The sequence below is a fragment of the Phoxinus phoxinus genome (genome assembly GCF_949152265.1).
Source record: "Phoxinus phoxinus genome assembly, chromosome: 15".
Classification (NCBI taxonomy): Eukaryota; Metazoa; Chordata; class Actinopteri; order Cypriniformes; family Leuciscidae; genus Phoxinus; species Phoxinus phoxinus.
In genome coordinates, this window is record NC_136890.1 from 15,792,072 (window position 1) to 15,812,644 (window position 20,573).

At 43.3% G+C, this 20,573-nt stretch overlaps 1 protein-coding gene across 6 annotated transcripts in view; it reads right to left on the minus strand.

Annotated features, from left to right (window-relative positions):
* ep400 (E1A binding protein p400) overlaps nt 1-20,352 on the minus strand; it is a 41,573-nt gene extending 21,221 nt beyond the window's left edge. For all 6 annotated transcript variants that reach the window (XM_079637990.1, XM_079637991.1, XM_079637988.1 and 3 more), the window contains exons 1-14: nt 20,117-20,352; nt 15,989-17,319; nt 14,880-14,987; nt 14,583-14,667; nt 11,587-11,978; nt 10,940-11,245; nt 10,630-10,815; nt 10,300-10,440; nt 8,769-8,847; nt 8,627-8,685; nt 8,463-8,520; nt 8,291-8,380; nt 431-544; nt 94-281 (exon numbers count right to left, since the gene is read on the minus strand). In XM_079637990.1, coding sequence (XP_079494116.1) covers nt 94-281; nt 431-544; nt 8,291-8,380; nt 8,463-8,520; nt 8,627-8,685; nt 8,769-8,847; nt 10,300-10,440; nt 10,630-10,815; nt 10,940-11,245; nt 11,587-11,978; nt 14,583-14,667; nt 14,880-14,987; nt 15,989-17,287 — 3,105 coding nt within the window. In that variant the 5' untranslated portion in view covers nt 17,288-17,319; nt 20,117-20,352. The remainder of the gene's footprint in view (nt 1-93; nt 282-430; nt 545-8,290; nt 8,381-8,462; nt 8,521-8,626; nt 8,686-8,768; nt 8,848-10,299; nt 10,441-10,629; nt 10,816-10,939; nt 11,246-11,586; nt 11,979-14,582; nt 14,668-14,879; nt 14,988-15,988; nt 17,320-20,116) is intronic.
* Between the last annotated feature and the right edge of the window lie 221 nt (nt 20,353-20,573).

Sequence of the window (20,573 nt, forward strand, 5' to 3'; positions counted from 1 at the left end):
AGAGAGCCCACTTTGAATTAAACAACCACTCAATTGAATATCTAATCTTCCTGTTTAAATCAGTCCCTGTGAGTAACAGTGTAAGTGACTCACAGTTAGAGTGGTCCTGGCACTGCCTTTGGGCAGAATCAGGTCTGTTGCTGCAGCAACCTCAGCGATATCCTTTGTGGGCTTCCCATCAGGGCCAGAAGCCATCCGCTCAGCCCCACGGTACTGATCCATACTCAGCAAAGAGTCTATTAGCACTGCATCATGTGAACTGTTCAATGGAGAATTCATGTCTGAACAGAGAACAGCATTAAAAAAAAACTGTTACTGCAACATCAAATCAATACACTGTCAAAAGCACTGATTTATTTGAATATTATTTTTGTATTTCAGGGCTTTTATTGAGAATGTATGAACAACTGCTTTAGTTCTGGAGACAAACCATCAGCTTCCTCTCTGTCTTCATCCTCGCTCTGGATGGAAGGCTGCGGCCACTCAAAGCCCTCGGCGTAAGCACCAGCGTACTGCTTCACCAGATCATCCAATGGCACTTCAGCTACAAGACACAGACACAGTTTATAGTAGTGTAGGGCCCTCTGATTTCCGCGATGGGGAAAACACGGACGGAATCCCAAAATCCAGTCATAAAACTCTATACTGTATACAGTACTGTAGCTGTACTGTGTTACTGTATAACACGGAATTTGTCAAATCTTGGATGAAGAAATCAAAAGTAGGTCAGTACACTTAACTCGAATTGTAATATAGACTAGTGTCTGTGAATATTAAACCACATAGACTATTTAAATATTAATCCTCTGAGTGTCTCTGTCTGGTTTAATTTACCACACACACACACTGAAGCACACGTGACGAATTTGACTCAAAAGTCCGGTTTTCTGAAAAGTTCGGTTTAACCTAAAGAAATTATGACAAATATATACAGTTGTACAGTAGAATTTACCCATGTCTCAATATAATAATAATACTAACACAAAGTTTTACTAATAATAATTTATTATTAAAACTTTATGTTTTAAGGAATAATTAAACATTTTCTTCCAGGTTTTAGCTCTAAGAGGAAAGCTCTGTTGTGCAGCACTTTGTTTGACAAAAAAGTTTGTTTAATTTCACATTATTAAAATATTAATTTAATTAATGCTTTATGCCTTCATTTGATTACCAGAACATTTTAAATACACAACACAAAATTTCAGAAAAACAAACAAACTATTTCATAGAATTGGTTTAATTCATTGATTATTAAAATGTAATCAAACCATTCAAATGGAATCCATAAAACTTAAAAAAGAATTTGGTTAAAAGAAAAAAGATTTCATAGGGCCCTACACATGTACCGGTAATTTGTTTTGTACATTTCATAAATTATTGTTAAATTGTATACGTTTCATGATTTAAATCATAAGACATGATTTTTGATTACTAAAATTTCATTGAAATGGGAGTCCCAAAAAATTAAAACGGAAAAAAAAACGTAAATCCAGACAAAAAAAAAAAAAAAAAAAAAAAAAAAAGCATTTGGAAAAAAATAAAACGGATTTAATAGGGCCCTAGTAGTGGTTGTTTGAGTTTTCAGTGGCTGATAACTAGGTTGGAGGTTGCCTTGGCCAATATAATACAGACGTATAATAGCCTTAAAACGTTACACATAAACATGTACACAAAACTTCAGGAAATTAATTTAATCTCAAAATTCAATCAAATTACACAAAAACATTAATTAAAAATAACTTAATTATTAGCTTATAAAAAGTTGCACACAAAATTCCTGAAAATCATTTCAAACTTTTTATTTATTAAATAAAAAAAAATAAAAAAAACATTGCCAATTATACAAATAGATTTATTTAACTGACCAATAAAGCATGACCAATGACCTTAAAAATGCCAAAAAAGCAGCTATATATTTCAGTCTATCACTAAATATGGAATACTATGTATTCGTCCATAGTCTGATATATTTCCAAAATATTAATATCAACATTTATTTCCATTCAAAGACATGACCAAACGTCTGAGATGTAAAACGTACTCGGTTACTAACGTAACCTCGGTTCTCTCTAGGAGAGGGAACGAGTACTGCGTCGAAGAACGCTACGGGAAAGATATTTCTTTGTCGAGATTGAAGCCAAAAATTAATCCTTAATTTTGTAATATTGTAAAACGCTTTTCTGAAGCATACAACCTAGGCGGAGCAATACAGCTCACCCATTGGCTGCTCTGCCAGAAAAGCACAGCCTATGCGAGGCCAGGACGCTGACCAATGAGGACGCTTCGCGCCCTTCTGCGTCATCTCCCGCCGAAACAGGCGTGGCCTAGGCCTATAAATACGAGCATAGCTGTCTAACACGCCGATTTTCGTCAATGAAGCGACGCAGCGTGGACACGCACGGCATGAGACGCAGTACTCGTTCCCTCTCCTAGAGAGAACCGAGGTTACGTTAGTAACCGAGTACGTTCTCTTACGTAGAGTTCTCTCGTACTGCGTCGAAGAACGCTACGGGAACCCTATGCAAACCGCCGTGCGTGTTCTTGGATCGACACAGACACCTAAGGGCGCGCGCGCCCTGGTATACAAGCGCCTACCCCAAGAAGTATAGGGAGAGCGGCTAAAATAGCATCATCCCTTATAGTAGTGCCTCTTAAGGCATAATAGCATATATATGTAAATATAGATATATATGAAGGGTAATAGCATGCTCATGGGACACATTGTCAGTGAGTGATGCTTAAACATTGAAGTGACCTGGGCCGCAGCGCGGGGCAGGAACACTTATACATATTAGGCATTGAAGTGACCTGGGCCGCAGCGCGGGGCAGGAGCACTTGTACATATTATCATTGAAGTGACCTGGGCCGCAGTGCGGGGCAGGAACACTTATACATAGTCTTCTAGACCGAGAGCAGTTTAGCCTGCAACGCAGGAACCTCTAGGTTATAGAACCTAATAAATGTAGACGGGGAGGCCCAGCCTGCCGCCATACAGATATCATGTAACGAGATTCCGCTATACCAAGCCCATGAAGAGGCCATGCCTCTCGTGGAATGTGCTCTGATGCCCAAAGGGCATTCCAAGCCTCTAGATGCGTAGGCTAGCGCAATGGCGTCCACTACCCATCGAGATAGACTCTGTTTCGTTGCGGCTCGTCCCTTGGAGTGCCCGCTGAACGAAACAAAGAGCTGCTCCGTCTGTCGAAAAACAGCGGAGCGGGACACGTAAGCTCTTAATGCCCTGACCGGGCAAAGGGAGCTATTTCCGTCCTCTGAGGCCGGCATGGCCGACAGGGAGATGACCTGAGCCCTGAACGGTGTGTTGAGGGACTTAGGCACGTACCCATGCTTCGGTTTCAATACGACTATAGAGTCGTTTGGCCCGAACTCCATACAAGAAGCTCTCACTGAGAGCGCTTGCAAGTCTCCCACACGCTTCACTGAAGCGAGAGCCAAAAGAAACACGGTCTTGAGAGACAGGTGTTTCATGTCAACTGAGTGAATAGGCTCGAAAGGGGCCCCTTTCATAGCGTTCAACACTGTAGAAAGGTCCCAAACGGGGACTGAAGGAGGCCTTGGAGGGTTTAACCTCCTGGCGCCTCTCAGGAAGCGGACCACCAGGTCGTTCCTGCCTAGTGAACGGCCAAGCGTTGGATTAACGAACGCTGATATGGCAGCCACATAGACTTTGAGCGTGGATGGGGTTCTTCCCTTATCCAATAGCTCTTGCAAGAAGGAGAGAATCTCCGGTTCTCCACACTGAAGTGGTGACAGACCTTGATCTGAACACCATCCAGAGAACACCGACCATTTGGAAGCGTAGAGCCGTCTAGTAGACGGAGCCCTAGCTTGTTCGATCGTGTCTAACACTCCTCTTGGGAGGTTAGCGGGTACCCGATTATGGCCCATACGTGTAGGGACCAAAGCTCGGGGTGAGGATGCAGAATCGAGCCCTTGGCCTGTGAGAGGAGGTCTCTCCTCACTGGAATCGGCTACGGGGCAGTACTTTTCAGTCGCATCAAAGCTGGGAACCAGGTCTGATTCGTCCAGAATGGAGCAACTAGCAGTACTGAGCATCCGCTCTCCTTGATACGCTCCAGCACTTGAGGCAGGAGTGAGACAGGAGGAAAAGCATAGAGCGGGCGGCGGGGCCAGACTCTGGCCAGCGCGTTCGCGCTCTTCGAAAAGAATTCTGGGCAATGAGCGTTTTCCTGGTTTGCAAACAGGTCTATTTCCGCTCTGCCGAACGTTTTCCACAGCAGACGCACTGTCTGTGTGTGTAGGGACCACTCTCCCGTAGGAACGTTGTTCCGTGAGAGTCTGTCCGGGCCTACGTTCAAGTGGCCTGGCACGTGCATTGCTCTTAACGAGCGCAGGTTGTGCTGGGCCCACACCAGTATGCGTTCCGCTAACCTGAATAGGTTCCGGGATCTCACGCCACCCTGGCGGTTTATGTAGGCTACTACCGACATGTTGTCCGAGCGGACCAGGACGTGGTGTCCTTTTATCCGGGGACAGAAGCGCCTCAGCGCAAAGTCCACTGCCATCATTTCCAGGCAGTTTATGTGCGGTAGTTCGGCTCGCTCTGACCACTGGCCAAAGAGCGGACTGCCGTCGAGCAGTGCTCCCCAGCCTGAGGTGGACGCGTCCGTGGACACCACCTTCAGGCTCGAGGAAGTCCCCAGGCTTACACCTGACCGGTACCAGTCTGACGCTCTCCATGGTGTCAGGGCTGAAATGCATTCCTGAGTGACCTTGAGGCGATAACGACCGTGTAACCATGCTCGGCGCGGTACGCGCGCTCTCAACCAGAACTGTAGTGGGCGCATGCGCAGCAGGCCCAACTGCAGCACTGTTGAGGCTGAGGCCATGAGGCCCAGCATTTTCTGAAATCTCCTGAGTGGCACTATGTGGCCGCTGAGGAAGGATTTCGCCATTTGCAGGGTATTTTGCCTGCGCTGTGATGACAGCTGTGCTGTCATAGACAGTGAGTTCAGATCCAGTCCTAAAAAGGAGATCCTTTGACTGGGAAACAGTGAACTTTTCTCCCAATTGACTCTCAGACCTAAGCACTCGAGGTGATCGAGAATTAGGGTCTTGTGGCGGATGCGTTCTGAAGGTGATTGAGCTAGAATCAGCCAATCGTCCAAATAATTCAGAATTCGAATGCCGCGGAGTCTCAGAGGTGCCAGCGCCGCGTCCATGCACACTGTAAATGTACGAGGTGCTAGAGACAGGCCGAATGGCAGGACTGTGTACTGATATGCCTGGCCCCCGAAGGCGAATCTCAAAAATCGCCTGTGACGTGACGCAATTTGTATGAAAATACGCGTCTTTCAGATCTATTGCCATAAACCAGTCTCCTCGGCGAATCTGCGCGAGGAAAGCTCTGGTCGTGAGCATTCTGAACTTTCGCTTTGTCAGCGCTTTGTTCAGATGCCTGAGATCTAAAATGGGTCTGAGACCCCCGTCTTTTTCGGTTCCAGAAAATATCTGCTGTACAGACCCCCTTCGCTCTGAGCTTGAGATAAAGGCTCTATGGCCCCTTTGCTCAATAGCTTCGCTATTTCGGCTCGAAGTAGATGTGCTACTTCTGTTTTCACCGTAGTTTCGACTTTCTCCGTGAAACGGGGAGGGCGTCGATGAAACTGTAGCGAATAGCCTCTTTTTATAGTCTCTAGCACCCATTCTGAGACCCCGGGAAGTCATTCCCATGCATCTGCACGTGTGACTAGGGGTTGAATGTAATCTGGGCCCTGGTCGCGAAATGGCGGCGACACGAGAGCAACCGTGTGCTGTGACATGGACGCCGTGGCGTGTGAGGCGGGGGGCATGTTTAACACAGTATGCATCCCGCGCGCGCTCAGCTCTCTGTGTCGAGAGAGAGCGCGCGGGACGAGTCCCGTAGGGCTCGTGATGTTTGTGAATAAACGTGGGCGCTTGGTGGCGGGCACATTTATAACACCGGGAACACTGTTTTTGTGTACTGACTGACCGTTCGTTAGTTTCGTTTTTACAGAAAACCGCGGAACGTGCAGTGTGTAGTGGTTGTGGGCACTTGGCAGTGGGTCACGCTCACTACATGTAAAACACAATCGGCATGAGCCGATTTTATGTGTGCAGACCCTGCGTTGTTCAGGGCTGTGCTTGCACGGGTTGAAAAACCGGGCTCTGGTCGCGAAATGGCGGCGACACGAGAGCAGTCGTGTGCTGTAACATGGGCGCCATTGCAGCGTGATGCGGGGGCGCGCTTAATCGAGCGGGCAGCCCGCGCGCGCTCTCAGCTCTCTCAGGTGAAAGAGAGAGCGCGCGGTGCGAGCCCCGTACGGCTCGGCATGTTTGAGAATAAATGTGGGTGCGTGAACGCGGGTACATTTATAGCACTGGGAAGTACTGTCTATTAGAACTGACTGACCGTGCATTGGTTTCGTTTCATAGAAACCGTGTGACATGTAGTTTGTAGTGATTGTGGGCGCTTGAAAACGGGCACGCTCACTACATATAATGCACAATCGAAAAGAGTCGATTTATGTGTGCAAACCCTGTATGTGTAGGGCTGTGCTTGTGTGTACGAATGGGCACTAGGTCGTGGGCATTACGGATACACACATTACATCATCGGCTGTGGCCGGGACACCGTGTAGCACAGAGAGTACTGTCTATCAGAACCGACTGACCGTGCATTCGTTTAGTTTTTACAGAAACCACGGGACATGCAGTGTGTAGTGATTGTGGGCACTGAAAAGCGGGCACGTTCACTAACTTACATGTGAAGCACAACCGACACGGGTCGATTTTATGTGTGCAAGCCCTGTATTGTGTAGGGCTGTGCTTGTGTGTACGAATGGGCACTAGGTCGTGGGCATTACGGATACACACATTACACCATCGGCCGTGGCCGGGACACCAGTAAATACATTTTCAGATTTACCTGGGGCGTCGTGAAAACGGCGTCTGTGTGCAGGCAAACGGGCATTGATGCCGATTTGGTGACTGCAAAATACACTGGCACGGTCGCGAATGTTGGGACTGTGCGAGCGAGACATTTTAGTGAAATCCGGCCGCGGCGGGATTTTAACACTGTAGCTTTCCTCGAAGCAGAAATGCGCATCCTGGCTGAAAACGGGGCTTTCCGGGACTCCGCGATTTCCTCGTGAATTCAGGAAGAAAAAGGCGCGGGTCGTGAGGACGGTAACGTACGTTCCTCTGCAGAAAAGCAGCCATCCAGCCGGTAAGCGCATCGATGCTGGTCTTTCTCCGTCGACGCTCACGAGCGGCGGGGGAGGGGAGATCCTCGGAGCTCGCCCATCCCTCGCTACCCGAAGCGAGGAGAGAACAGCAGTCGTCCTTCACAGACACGGCTTCATCTTCCTCATCCATGACGGACGCGGCGGCACACAGCGGCCCTTGTCCGTCGGTCAGAGAGTCGAGCGAAGCGGGCGGAGAAGCTAGCGGCAGCAGCGGCGAGCATCTCGTGGTGAAGGGAGGTTCCGGGCTCCGCTGAGCACGGCGCTTTTCACGGCGTGGCACTACAGCGGGCGGAAAAGGGTGCAGCTTCAGTAAATGAACGCCAGGCGAGTCCGCAGAGTCACCGTAGGCATCAAATCACAGTGATGGCAGCCGCCATCGACGAGAGCTGAAGCTGCGTGATACTCACAGGCAGGAAACACAAGCACGTGGTCCCCGTCGCTGAGCGGGGCTCTACACGAGCCACAGGAGGTGCGAGACATCTTGAAAAAGACGCTCGGCTCTTTTAGTGTGGAAAAACTGTGTGACGCGACGGCGAACACACACACAAAACACACACACACATAATGTAAAGGATATTCCACGCCGGAGAAGTGCAGCAGGGAACGGCGGCTGAAGGCGGCGATGACCAGCGGCTTCAGGTAAGAGGCGCGTCCTGCTGAGGTGCTTGTTCCAAACGGCTGTGGCGGCTCGAATCCAATCCAACGATGCGTGCAGCTTCGTGAATTTAAGAAAATCGGCGTGTTAGACAGCTATGCTCGTATTTATAGGCCTAGGCCACGCCTGTTTGGGCGGGAGGTGACGCAGAAGGGCGCGAAGCGTCCTCATTGGTCAGCGTCCTGGCCTCGCATAGGCTGTGCTTTTCTGGCAGAGCAGCCAATGGGTGAGCTGTATTGCTCCGCCTAGGTTGTATGCTTCAGAAAAGCGTTTTACAATATTACAAAATTAAGGATTAATTTTTGGCTTCAATCTCGACAAAGAAATATCTTTCCCGTAGCGTTCTTCGACGCAGTACGAGAGAACTCTACGTAAGAGAACTTGCCTTCTTTTGTAAGATCGGCCAGCTCGGCTTTCTGATCAGCCGAGCCCTCCGTAGCCTCTTGCTCTTCTATTGTACTTTCCTCATCTTCAACTGCAAAAGAACAACAGAGCATTCAGCAGCGTGCACACAGACGCACACACACAAGCTAACTATGTAGAAATAAAGTATGTACCCTCTACATCTGACAGCGTGGTGCTTGACTTTCTTTTTCGGGATGGGCCAGTCTCCTGCTTAAAGGAGAGAAAAAAAAAGGTTTGAAGATTGTTGTGGACAATGAGAGGATGAGTTAAGAAGCAATGAGGAAGGATCTTTGAGAACTCATGGAGAAGATCTTACCCCTTTATTCTCTTTATCTGATTTCTCTCCGGATGACTGGGCCGGTTTAGCACAATGACCTGTAACAATACAGTCTCTTCTGAATTAGTAAACTCTGACAAACAGTTAAGACAGGTCAGATATAATCATTACTTAATCTCACCTTTACTTGCAGCCTTCTGCAGGCCGAGAACTTTTTGCTGTTTATCATAGATCTCGAAACGCAGCTTGATTTCCACAACCTGTGGTAAGAGGGAAATAATTAAATTATTCACGTTTTTACATTTCACTGCCCTTCTTTTCCATTGTTTTTTCAATGTAAACATGCACTAGACGGAAGTGTTTGACTGGTCTCAAGTCTAGCGTCTCGTCTATACCATAGTGTTCCAAAAAACGCAGCACCCAAATAAGAAAAAAAGCTCAACTTTTAAAAAATGCTTCTCTAGACGTTGCGTTTTCTTTCCCACTGACCTGAGCCTTGTTTTTTGTTTTGTTTTTTTACCGCAAAGCGCATTCTGTGTGAATGGACCCTTAGGCTGCGTTTACACTTGGCATTAACATGCGACCCTTATCATCCGGATGTTGTCCACATACACATTGAAAAGACGAGTGTAAACGTGTTTCTTATCGGAATGTTATCCGATCAGCGTGTCCTGGTTCGGAGGTAGTCGAGGACGCATTGTGATCGGATCTCAGTGTAATGTAAACGCAATCCAGCCATCGTGTCTGCATTCACAGGTAGACGTCATATAAATCCCTGCCCAGTCTCCCCACGTGGCTGTCAGAAAATAATGACCAGACGCAGTTTAGACAAGAAATTAAACTTATTTGAACCTTACAATAAACGTCAATATTTAAAAGTTTATTTAGACTTACATGATACTGTGCAGGTCATTTTTCATTTTAATTGTGCAACATTATCTGAACGAGGCGATCGCCTGAACAATCACAGCTGTGATCAGTCGTGCGATCTTAATGAAGAGCGTGTGCTGCTTTGCCAGAGGAATAATGGGAATAATAAAGTTTTTATTTTTTAATGTTTTAAATGTTGAATGTTTTTATTGTTTCAGCATGTTTATTAATCTCCCATTTCTGTTAATTTAGTAGTTATATAGTAGTTATACAAATTGTTACACACGCTATGACATTAAACCCAGAGGATTGAAGATGTGACTTGTTTAACATGATCAACCCAGTTATTTTTGTATGATCAACTCTGGAAGTTTTCCTTCATTCAAAAAACGTAATTTGATCTAAGACTGGAGATTGCACAGGAAAGTAAAGTGAGTTAGTGAAAGCAATTGGGACATTGCTTAATTTGTATAATTTTTACTCTTTATTTGGTGTCGTGCTACAGACCTAATTTAAATATTATGCAGAAACAGAAATCCGATCGGTTATCCAGATACAGAGGCCCGTGTCCTGATTGGCTAATGATCCGATCTGCTTGATCGGATCATGGCGATCGCATCATGGTGATCGCATGTTAATGCCAAGTGTAAACGCAGCCTTAGAGATGTTATAATTGTTGCCTTGGCAACTAACAGAAATTACTAAAACAAAAACAAATCTTAAATTAAAATATATATTTTTTTTAACTAATAAAAATGACAAAAGCATATAAAATTTAACTATATATACAGTATATAAAAAATAACCAAAATAAGACTGGTATCAATAATAAGTAAATGTACCTGTTCGATGTTGGACCAGAAGTAGTCAACCCCACGGGCGATGGTGCTGGCAATGTGCCGCAGCCTCATTTCCTCCTCTCTCTTCTCGCGTTCCTCCATCTTCTTCTGTTCGTCATGGTAACGTGCACATGTGCGCACAAGCTACAGACAGAGATGACATTAAACTCAAAATCAAAGCAGAATTTTAGCCAGCTCTATAACTAATTGTCACTGTCACATGTGGCCGAAAGCATTGAGGTGTTACCTATGCTAGGAGTCACAGAGCAATCGGCTCAATTAATACTGTCTGAGACATTGCTAATATCAGAGACTGAGTGCGAGTCTTCTCACCTTCTTGGCAGCAGCAATCTTCCAGTGCCTTTCCTGGGCAAAATCAGCCGCCATCCACTGCATCTCCTCCAGGAGGTAGTCCCAGTGGGATTTGGGCCTGCAGGCCTCCTGCAGCTTGGGTAAGCGGCTAGCTGACCACTGGCCCTCTTTACGGAGATCTGAAATGCGCTGGTGCACGTGACTCTCCTACAATGCAATGTGACAATCTTGTCTGAGATATTATAGGCAGCATATACTACAAAATAACCTATTTTTAGCTGATATTAACATATACCAAACATATTAAAGATCATATTGTAATTGTTCTCACCAACTTGGCTTGTTCTGCTTGCTTGTCCTGAGAGCTTTCCTGTGAGTTCTGCCCGATCGCATTCTGACCCAGCCCAGACATTTTCAGCCCGGTGGTGCCATTCGTGGAAGCGAGTTTGGACTGGGCAACAGAAGAGAGGCTGGGGCCAGTACAGGGGGTGCGGACCGGGACAGAAGTGTGTGGGGAGGGTAGAGAGGACGGGGATGTGAGAGGAGCAGGAGACATGGCAGCGTTGGAGAGAGAGTTGGACATCAAACGCTGGGCAGGCTGGGAGGAATCTGATCCAGGACGAACAAGCGTCACAGTCTGAAAGAAAAGAGAATATGAACTGTAAAAAAAAAATCTACTTGTGTAATAGGGCTGTGCAATATATATTGAATATGGATGATATCTTCATAATGGTTTTGCTGTCGATATAAAATTGTGAATGTGATTTTATACCACTTTTTAGTTTCATCAGAAAATTTCAAGATGTTTTTTTTTTGGACAGTCCAAAAACTAAAGAGCCAAATCACAAACATGCCCATCATAACACACTTTTATTACTATCTCAGTAAGCAGAACAAGCTTTTTCAAACATGGAAGAAATACTTTTTAATATGGTTAGTGAGGATTTCTTGGCACAGTTTTTTTTAAAGCATACTCACTGCCTGTCCAGGCTGCATGACCGACTGCTGCATCTGCTGTTGCTGCTGCATCTGGAGGTGGAGTCCTGACTGTATCTGCTGAAGCTGTGCCTGCAGCTGTGCATGTGGGTTAACTGGAGCCAGCACGGCCCCAGTACCCTGAACCTTCACCTGGAGCTGACCTCCAGACATGGGAGCCTGCTGGTCCACCAACATGGCCTGACCCTGGGACAGGGAGAGAGGCAGACCCGCCATGGGGATCCCACCCTGGGGTAGGCGGCCTGGAAGCTGCGGGGGTGGCGTGTGAAGGCTGGCGGCGTTCTGGACCGGGGGACCTTTGGATGGGTCATACTGTTGCTGGTTCTGTTTCTGCCCACCAATCTGGACTGTTTGTGGGGTGGGGGGCATGCCTCCTGTTTCACGGGGCAAGATGAAGGAAACAGAGTAGAGAGAGGAAAGAGAGGAGAGACAGATAGAGGGATATGGGGGGCAAGGAAGAATTCCAAAGGGGAATAAAGGGAAGAATTTTAAACCATATATTGTCTTGTCTGTTTACCTGAAAGGCCCACATTTTGACACTTTATTATATCCTAACAAATTGTTTCTTGTTTTTAGATCAAGTGAACGAACATGTCATATTTCACCCCCAAATTCTACTTTGCTTAAAAAATACAAAGATTAGTATTTGAATTGACATAATTTGACAATTAAGAACATTTCAACTCCATTTCTCATTACCTTAATGTTAGATTTTATTTAAATTGTATTATATTTATGTGGCATTTAATCATAATTTATATAATTACTATTTAACATTTTAAAATCTTTACACGTTTTTTTTTTGTTGATATATATATATGTATGAAGACTTCAGATGCAAAAGCCTCTAAGTGCCATCTGAAATTTTCTTCTAGAATGATCATTTTTATCAAGCTTGTATGTTTATGTTCAGTTATTTCACTTTATGGCAATGAAAATTACCTATTAATTGTCATTAAAGTGAAATTACTGAACTTAAATATACGAGCTTGATAAAAATGCTCATTTTAGAAGAACATTTCAGGTGGCACTTAGAGGCTTTTGCATCTGAAGTCTTCATATGTTGATTTAAAATTTTGCTTGATTTATTTTTTATTGACAATTATTACAGACATTTAAATCAAGTACCATGAAAATAATGCCACAATACTTAAAAGCTTTATGGTTCTAAAAATCTATTTTGATTGTGGAGTGCAATAACACTTTTACCCGTTTATGTTCAACCAAACTTTTGATTTTATGGGTATGATGTTATGAGTAACCAGCAATGTGTAACACAATGCTGAAGAAAAGGGATCATTAATGAAAAATACAGATCATGTCACAATGACTAAATAACAAAACTCAAGGTAGATTTACATGTTCTAATAATGGCAAATTAGAACTCGTAAATGTGAAAATTAAAATTTCATTCAATGCTTAAGAATACTACTATGAAGAACAAAACTATTCATGCATTACCACTGATCTATCCTTAAGTGGAAAAGTCTAGATATATTAAAAAAAAGAAGAAAAAATAAAAAACAGGAGAACTCAAAAGAAGGACAGGAAATTGACACGACTGAAGCACTGACATTTCATGAACATGCATGAAGCAGGGAATGTCTGAAACATCTGCGTTAATACACGTGCTAAACAACAGCAAAGCAGAGGGTATAGCAGAGGAATGACAAGGGAAGTTTAGCACACAAGAAGGTAAAGCCCAGCTGTAAACACAAAGTATCTCCCTCTTTTAGCATTTCATCATGAGCAAAATTACCAACTACAGCTATTTTTTTTTCCAACTCCGGAGCTTTCTGAGATTATTTTTCTTGTTTATAAGAGCTTTCCTGAGCGCCACTATCGGCTCCTCACCATCAGGTCAAGAGGGAATTTTATGGAAACCGAAGATGAGGGTGGGAACTGAAAGTATGATGACGATAAAACAAGGAGAAATGAAAATAACTTAATAGATGAAGGGAACCAAGATTGAAAATGCATTGAGATTCCAATTTGAGAATGAGTTTAGGGAAGTGAAGGAGGATCTTTGTAGGATCAGGAAAAGATGTCAACTATAAAACCGCAGAACTAAACGGAAAACAAACACGGTGTGAAAGAGGACATCCCAGTAGAGACGACAGTTTGGGGCTCATCATCTGATGAACCATGGATGGAATCAGAGATGCCATTATGGCGAAGAAGAACGTACACAAATGAGGTGAATGGCTCAAGGAACTAATGAGCAAATCATAAATGAAAAAAGTGATGTCTTCCAAATTGATCTTCAGCTGTATCTTCTGCTCAGCTGTCCCTTTGATGGTTAGCGAAAGATTTTGAGATGAGAACTGAGACTGAACTGAGTCCCAACAAGTGGATCACAACTGGTAGATGATGCTTGGAAAAAAAGGTGGGATCAACTTTGGGAACTCTGGAATGAACCCTGACCTCCAGCAGCATTGAATAACGGACACAAGAGCGGACCTGGCCCGAGACGCAGCGGCGCTCCTACCTTGCGCTGTCGGCATGAGCTGCTGGAGGGGAACGCCGGGAGATCCTAAAGCAGTTACAGCGGGGTGTTGGAATATCATCCCATGCCGACCCACTTCCATCCGGGACCTCTTAGCCTGATCTGGGATGCAAAACACACAATACCCTCAAAACGCAAAAAACCTCCCTCCCAAAAGAATGAGATATAGAACAAGAAAACAAAAAGAAAGAGAAAAAAAAACAAAAAAAAAACACTTGGCACATGGCAATGATGTTTGCACACCAGCAGGTAGCTGTTGGGAAGCTCCGTTCCCTGTTTTCTGGATTACAGGCTTCAAACACAGAGCTGGGAAAAGATGCTGGAATACTGAGTAAGCAGAAGCAAATTGGAAGGGGAGAAAAGGAAACTAACAACAGCAAACGGAAAGGCAGAAAACAAAAAGGGGGATAAAGAAAAAAGAAAAAAAAAGAAAACTGGCCTCCACCTTTGCCCTGCGTCAACGTCGCCCTACCTGCTTGTGCCATGGCCTGCTGCCGTTTGAAAGCCTCCATGTCCACAGGGTTAGAGATGCTGCCACCTGCCACCCCGACATGAGTCTGTGAGATGGAAAACAAACCAAAGTGAGTCTCATTCACACGGAGCAAAAACAGTTCTGTTAACCTTGACTAAAATCTTGCCTGATTATGTCTAATGTCACAATTCTCTCAAACCACATAATAAAAGCCCTGTCATACTGTGTTAAAAATATTTGAAATGTTCTGAATGAATCCTCCTTCACATTTCCAGTAAGGAAGCCTCCGTCCGTCACCTGGAACTGCTGCTGAACGGAGAACGCTGCAGACACGTTGGGTGGGAGTTGTGTAGCTATAGCAACAGGAGTCACCGTCTGTCCATCCTTTCCAGTCACTACTTTCACCTGAGAGGTTGTCATAGAAACAGATGAAAGATACAAAGCCACAGAAAATATATCTTGATGTCTGCAAAAGAAATAGAGACCAGTTCTCTACAAAGAAAAGTTGTTTGATGGGTCAGAGACATGATGATCATTTTATCATCTGGATCTATTAATTTAAAAAAATAGATTTCTAAATTAACATTTATTTTGATATTATTGTGGGAGATAAAGTAAAAATGTCAAAGTGATACAGCTGTCTTGATATCATAATGAAGAGAGAAACCATCCTTTAAGGAATACAATTCTTTAAAAGGATTTTTTTGAGTACCGGTAGTTGGATATAATTTTTTCCTTAAGAAAAAAAATAGAATATTTTAACAAAACACTGACTGCATCACTGGATATTGATATTAGGGAAAAGTCTACCAAATCATGTCATGTGATTTGACCAAGAAAAGCAGGTGGTGTAAACACGCAGAAACAAAAAACAGGAAATGATATCATAGAGGACATCTGAAAAGCCCTGTGACTGTCTCTTAGGTCAATAATCCTCTTCAAATATCAGAAATTTGACCTTGTTATGACGGTGAAAAGGCTGTAAAATGTCATGTGTTGCGAATCCCACAAATTTCACAATATTACTGTTAAATTTTTTAACAAATAAATACAGCCTGGGTGAGCTTCTTTCAAAACATTTTACTGACCCCAAACATTTGAAATGTAGTGTGTTTTCTTATTTAAAAATATACATTTTAAAACTGTTTTTAAAATAAAAAGTATGATGCGTACACACACTCACATGTATTCAAGGTTTAAGGTAACTTGATAGTTAACCACATAATGCCTTCTAAACCCTATTACATTTCAACATTTCTTACAAACAGTTTAACAGTTTTTCTAAATGTTTTATCAAATATTTTTTTGCCACAATAAAAGGTTTATTGTGGACACTTATCACTGAGGCTTACACAAAGAGAAGTGCATTTGAAAACAGAATGTAAGAGCCCAATGCATTCTTTTACCTCATCATTAATGACCTCGGACTGCTCTTCCTCCTCCTCTTCATCTTCAAGGTCAAGATCGTTTTGCCTCAGGTAGGTGAAGAGAGGCACACAAGGCTTTTTCTTGAAGGCAATATAGTCCATCATGTTCCCTTGCAAATGCTGCAGGAAAAAGAGCTCAATCAGGTACTCCTTAAACACCTCCTTCAGACTCTCCATTTTCTTCCCATGATGCTCCAGACACTGCTTCCTCAACTGTGCCACCTCTGGGTTTGAGGGCGCAATCTCTTCCAGTTTCCTTGGCTGCATCTTCTTCATGCTGGTGGGGGTCATGGACTGGCTGGCAAGGCCCTGGGGAGGGTTGCCCCTGGATGGGCTGGAGGGAGGGATGGCGGATGGGACCCCGAAAGAGGGTGCCGCAGATGCTCCCACAACGCCTTGCGCAGTCTTCTCAAAAATCATGGGCCGTGCTAACTGGCCTTGGATGATGCTACTGATCTGAGGAGGCAGATTGGAGGTGGTGATATGCCCAGGGCTGCCTAACGTCGGGAGAGCAGCCCCTGCCGCAGCCGGGCTTTGCGGGCCCAAATGGTGTATTGTGCCCCCGGTTTGAGAGTGTGGCTGGGACAGGCGTCTTTCTCTGATGGCCCCTGAAGTCCCAGGTGAGGTCAGCTGAACGGCTCCTGCTGTGCTCGGAGTCAGCTGAGCCAATCCTGCTCCATCCTGGTACACAAAATGGGCTGGTGGGCTGCCCAAGTTGAGCTGCCTAACCATAATACCAGCCTCCACAAACCGTGTCGGGCTTTGACCGCACACTCCTAGAGCCGACCCAGGAGCGTTCGGCCTGGGCACAGCCTGTATGGGGACCGGACTGTGCTGGGTGGGACTTTGAGGCTGTAGGGTTTGGGACAAGGGTGACGTCACCTGGATGTAAGACGAAGACCCAGGCTCGAAACGCCACTGCTGGGGCTGATGCTGAAAGCCAGGGGACGCCGGGCTCTGGAGAGGCAGGGAGGCGAGGGTGATCTGCTGGTTCACGTTCTGTAAAGTGATGTTCATGTTCTGGCCTGTGACCGGACTCCGACTCATGATGATTTGATAATTGGGAGACTGTGGTGCAGAGGGACTTGCAGATGGAGCAAAAGATGTCACCGGTGACTGGGGGTGATTGGCATTTGCTGGCTGTTGCTGGGTAACCGGCATGGGCTGTTGCTGCTGGGACTGCTGTGGTTGCTGCTGTTCTTCTGCCTCAGATCCAGTGAAGGACTTTGTTCTCTGAAGGTTCCTCTGCACATTTGGTGGGCCTCCTCCATGGTGCATTTCGTGCCACTTTTATTGTATTAAAAGACACTCTGTGGGAAGAGAAAAGTGCAACGTTTCTATCATGCATATATTTGGGCAAAGATATAGAAATTAATTAATACTGAACCTCAAGGGAAACAGTCATTAATAATTTGTAGTTCAGACCCAGGCCAATTAAAGGGACAGTTAATTCAAAAATGAAAATTCTGTCAACAACATTTACTCACCTTTATGTCGTTTCAGACGCTTATTTTACACATAAATAACAGTATGAATATATTTTGAATGAAATCAAAACTTAGATACTCCAAAAAGTCAAATTATTTTAAACGTATGCTTCAACATGCTTACTTGACACACGGGAACCAATGTGCTCTATGTATGTACAACAAACAATGGTGTATGAAAAAAAGCCTAAATTACATCTGTTCATCTTAAAGTGATCGTGTCTCATCAGTAGCCTTGGATTCAACCACTTGCATTAGGCCTATTGAACTACAGGCTATACTTTTACAATGTCTTCTTAATTTGATGCATGAACTTTTAATGAAATAGACTTTCAATGGAAGGACAGAAATATCATATTATATATATAAATATATATATTAAAAATATCTTAATTTGTGTTTCTAAAATGAACTAAAGTGATACAGGTTTGGAAAGACATGAGGGTGAGTAATGGCTTCTTTTTTTTAGGTGTACTATCCCTAATATACCAATAATTGGTCTTCAAAGATTTTCATCGTCATATACCGGTAATAACCAGGTGTTACCTTACCCCCTCCTTGTGTGAATTATTAAATCTACCAACAGTCTTGTCAATGGATAATAAACCATTTATGTTTTGAGTAAATATGTTTGTTTAATTCTCTGTAGTAGTGTCTATACTTATACTATACAAGAAAGTATATTAATTTATAAATGTTTATGGAACATACATTTTTACCCTTTAAATGTAAAGCAAGCAACTATCCATATACAGTACATTTACGTAAAGCACACACATATACAGTATATATATATATATATATATTTTTTTTTTGTAGGATACATAATGCATCCAACTTTATTCATGCATACAAAACAATAACTCCAGTTTTTACTCCTGTAAAACAATATAAAATGCAAATTATCGCCCAGCTCAAATCTGCTAAATGCGACTAAGACATGAGGATATTACATTTTTTCTCAATAGCTAAAACACTAAACGCCATTCTCTGAACCAAATGCTCAGTGGTCTAAACATATTTTGTCAAAGAAATCACTTTTTTTTGGCAAAAAAAAAGTTCTGGTAGTTACTTAGACAGTAGACTCCATTTCCATTTAATCATTTAGAATTCTCTTTAACTCTTTTTGCAAAACTCTAAATACATTCTCACTTACTAAAACATTTCGCACTGTGATGCATTGCATTTGTGTTGAAAATGGAAAACAAGCTGGAAAAGTTAAACAACTATAACAAAATTGTCATTGTTTACAAACAACGACTCAAATTTGTTCACTCTCGTTTCTAATGATGTGATCAAACCAACTGTACAACATACAGGCCAGCTCAGACTGCACAGGTGCACTGAATGTTGATACGAACAATGGATGGAAACTATCTGAGAAGAAGAGGAGGAAAAGCACATAAGAGGTGGTGGACGAAGAGGATAAGGACAAGAAAGAGCAAGGTTTGGACAGTGTTGTCAAGGCTGGATCCGGAGAATGAAACTCTCACTGACCTTGAATTTGCTAAAAAAAATTGTGTACTGTAACATGCTTTTGATTTAGAATACTTTTTGACCTTTTGCAGTTGGACTAGTGCATTTTTGGACTAGTGCATTCATGCAAGTGCTGAAAATACAGAAATTCAATAACACTATATAGCCTAATATTCAATACTATACTTGCAGTACATACAGTATTTTCACCTTTTCTAAATTGTGACAACTATAACTTCAAGTGATTGTACAATTTGTAACATGATCTGGATGATGTGTTCTCCAACTTGATTTGATTTTATGTAGTGTCTAATGAATGACCTGTAGTGTTTATATATTGACTGACCTGTGTATGATCTGAAAGCTTTGTTTGATTATGCCAGAAGAGTCTGTGGTTTTGAAAATTTGGTTTTGTGTGTAAAGTTTCGAGAAAATGGGTGAAGCTTTCAAGAAACTTGTCTCAGCGATTGTGAAAAATTCTAAGATATTATAAACATTAGCATCACGATTTTGAATGTGTGGTGAATGTGTTTTGTGAATATCTTTCTACAAATAAAATTGACTTGATTTGTCACTACATCCCTACCACCTCTAACAGAAATTCAGTAATTCACCATGGTAACCACAGCTTACGATAGAAAAATCACATTGTTATTTTTACAGTAATGTTACAGTTTTTATACTAGCCACAAGCCATTGTATAAAAAAAGAGAAATTAAACTAAATGTGAAATAACTGACAGGTTCTTGATGTTTGAATCAGACCCTGTATTAACTTATGATTTTTCAATAGTGACTATGGTATTTGGGGGGAAACATAATTCCCACGGTATATTTTAGCCAGCAATAAAACCCACTATGGGGTTGACAACACTGTGTTTACTAGTAAAACCCTCTCTGCTCTCAGGCTGACTGACATAGTCAGCCACAGCCTAACACACAGCTAACAAACCCACCCACTCTTCTCGTATCAACAAATAGCTATTCTGGTCCAGTAAGAGCACCTGCAACATACCCGTGTGCATTATTTTAATATGTGTAGTGGTGTGGTTTATGTGAGCATTCAAAGCAGAATTATGTTTGAGTTTCCGCTCGCGGAGCATTAGCTCGCCTGCTAAACACAAACATCAACACGCGCCACTTACTGTAAAATCGCCGTCCCGCGCTCCAACCATCCACTGCAAACTCTACCCTCAGAGTCTAAGTGACAAAACACCTGTGGGTTTCCACTCACACTAATACAAAGCTCAATAAAACTGTTATTAGCGTATGACAGATGTTTCTGTGTGAATCATGGCGATGGACTGATTATTTTTTTCTTTCTTCTCTGAATACCCGGAAACACTCGACTGAGAGCGTGACGTTTACTTGACTGACGGGCTCTTGTCCAATCACATCACAGAAAGAAAGAGCAGCGTATGCGTGAGGGCGGGACTACGGTAGGGTTTGCTTCCCTTCGTTACTCACCTTGCATGGATTATGTATCATGTAGTAGAATTTTATATACACAGAAATAGATTTTTTTCCACATGTATATACCTTAAACACTGACTACGAAAAAAGTTCTAGTAATGTTTAAAGGCTTTTCATATATTTTTAAAT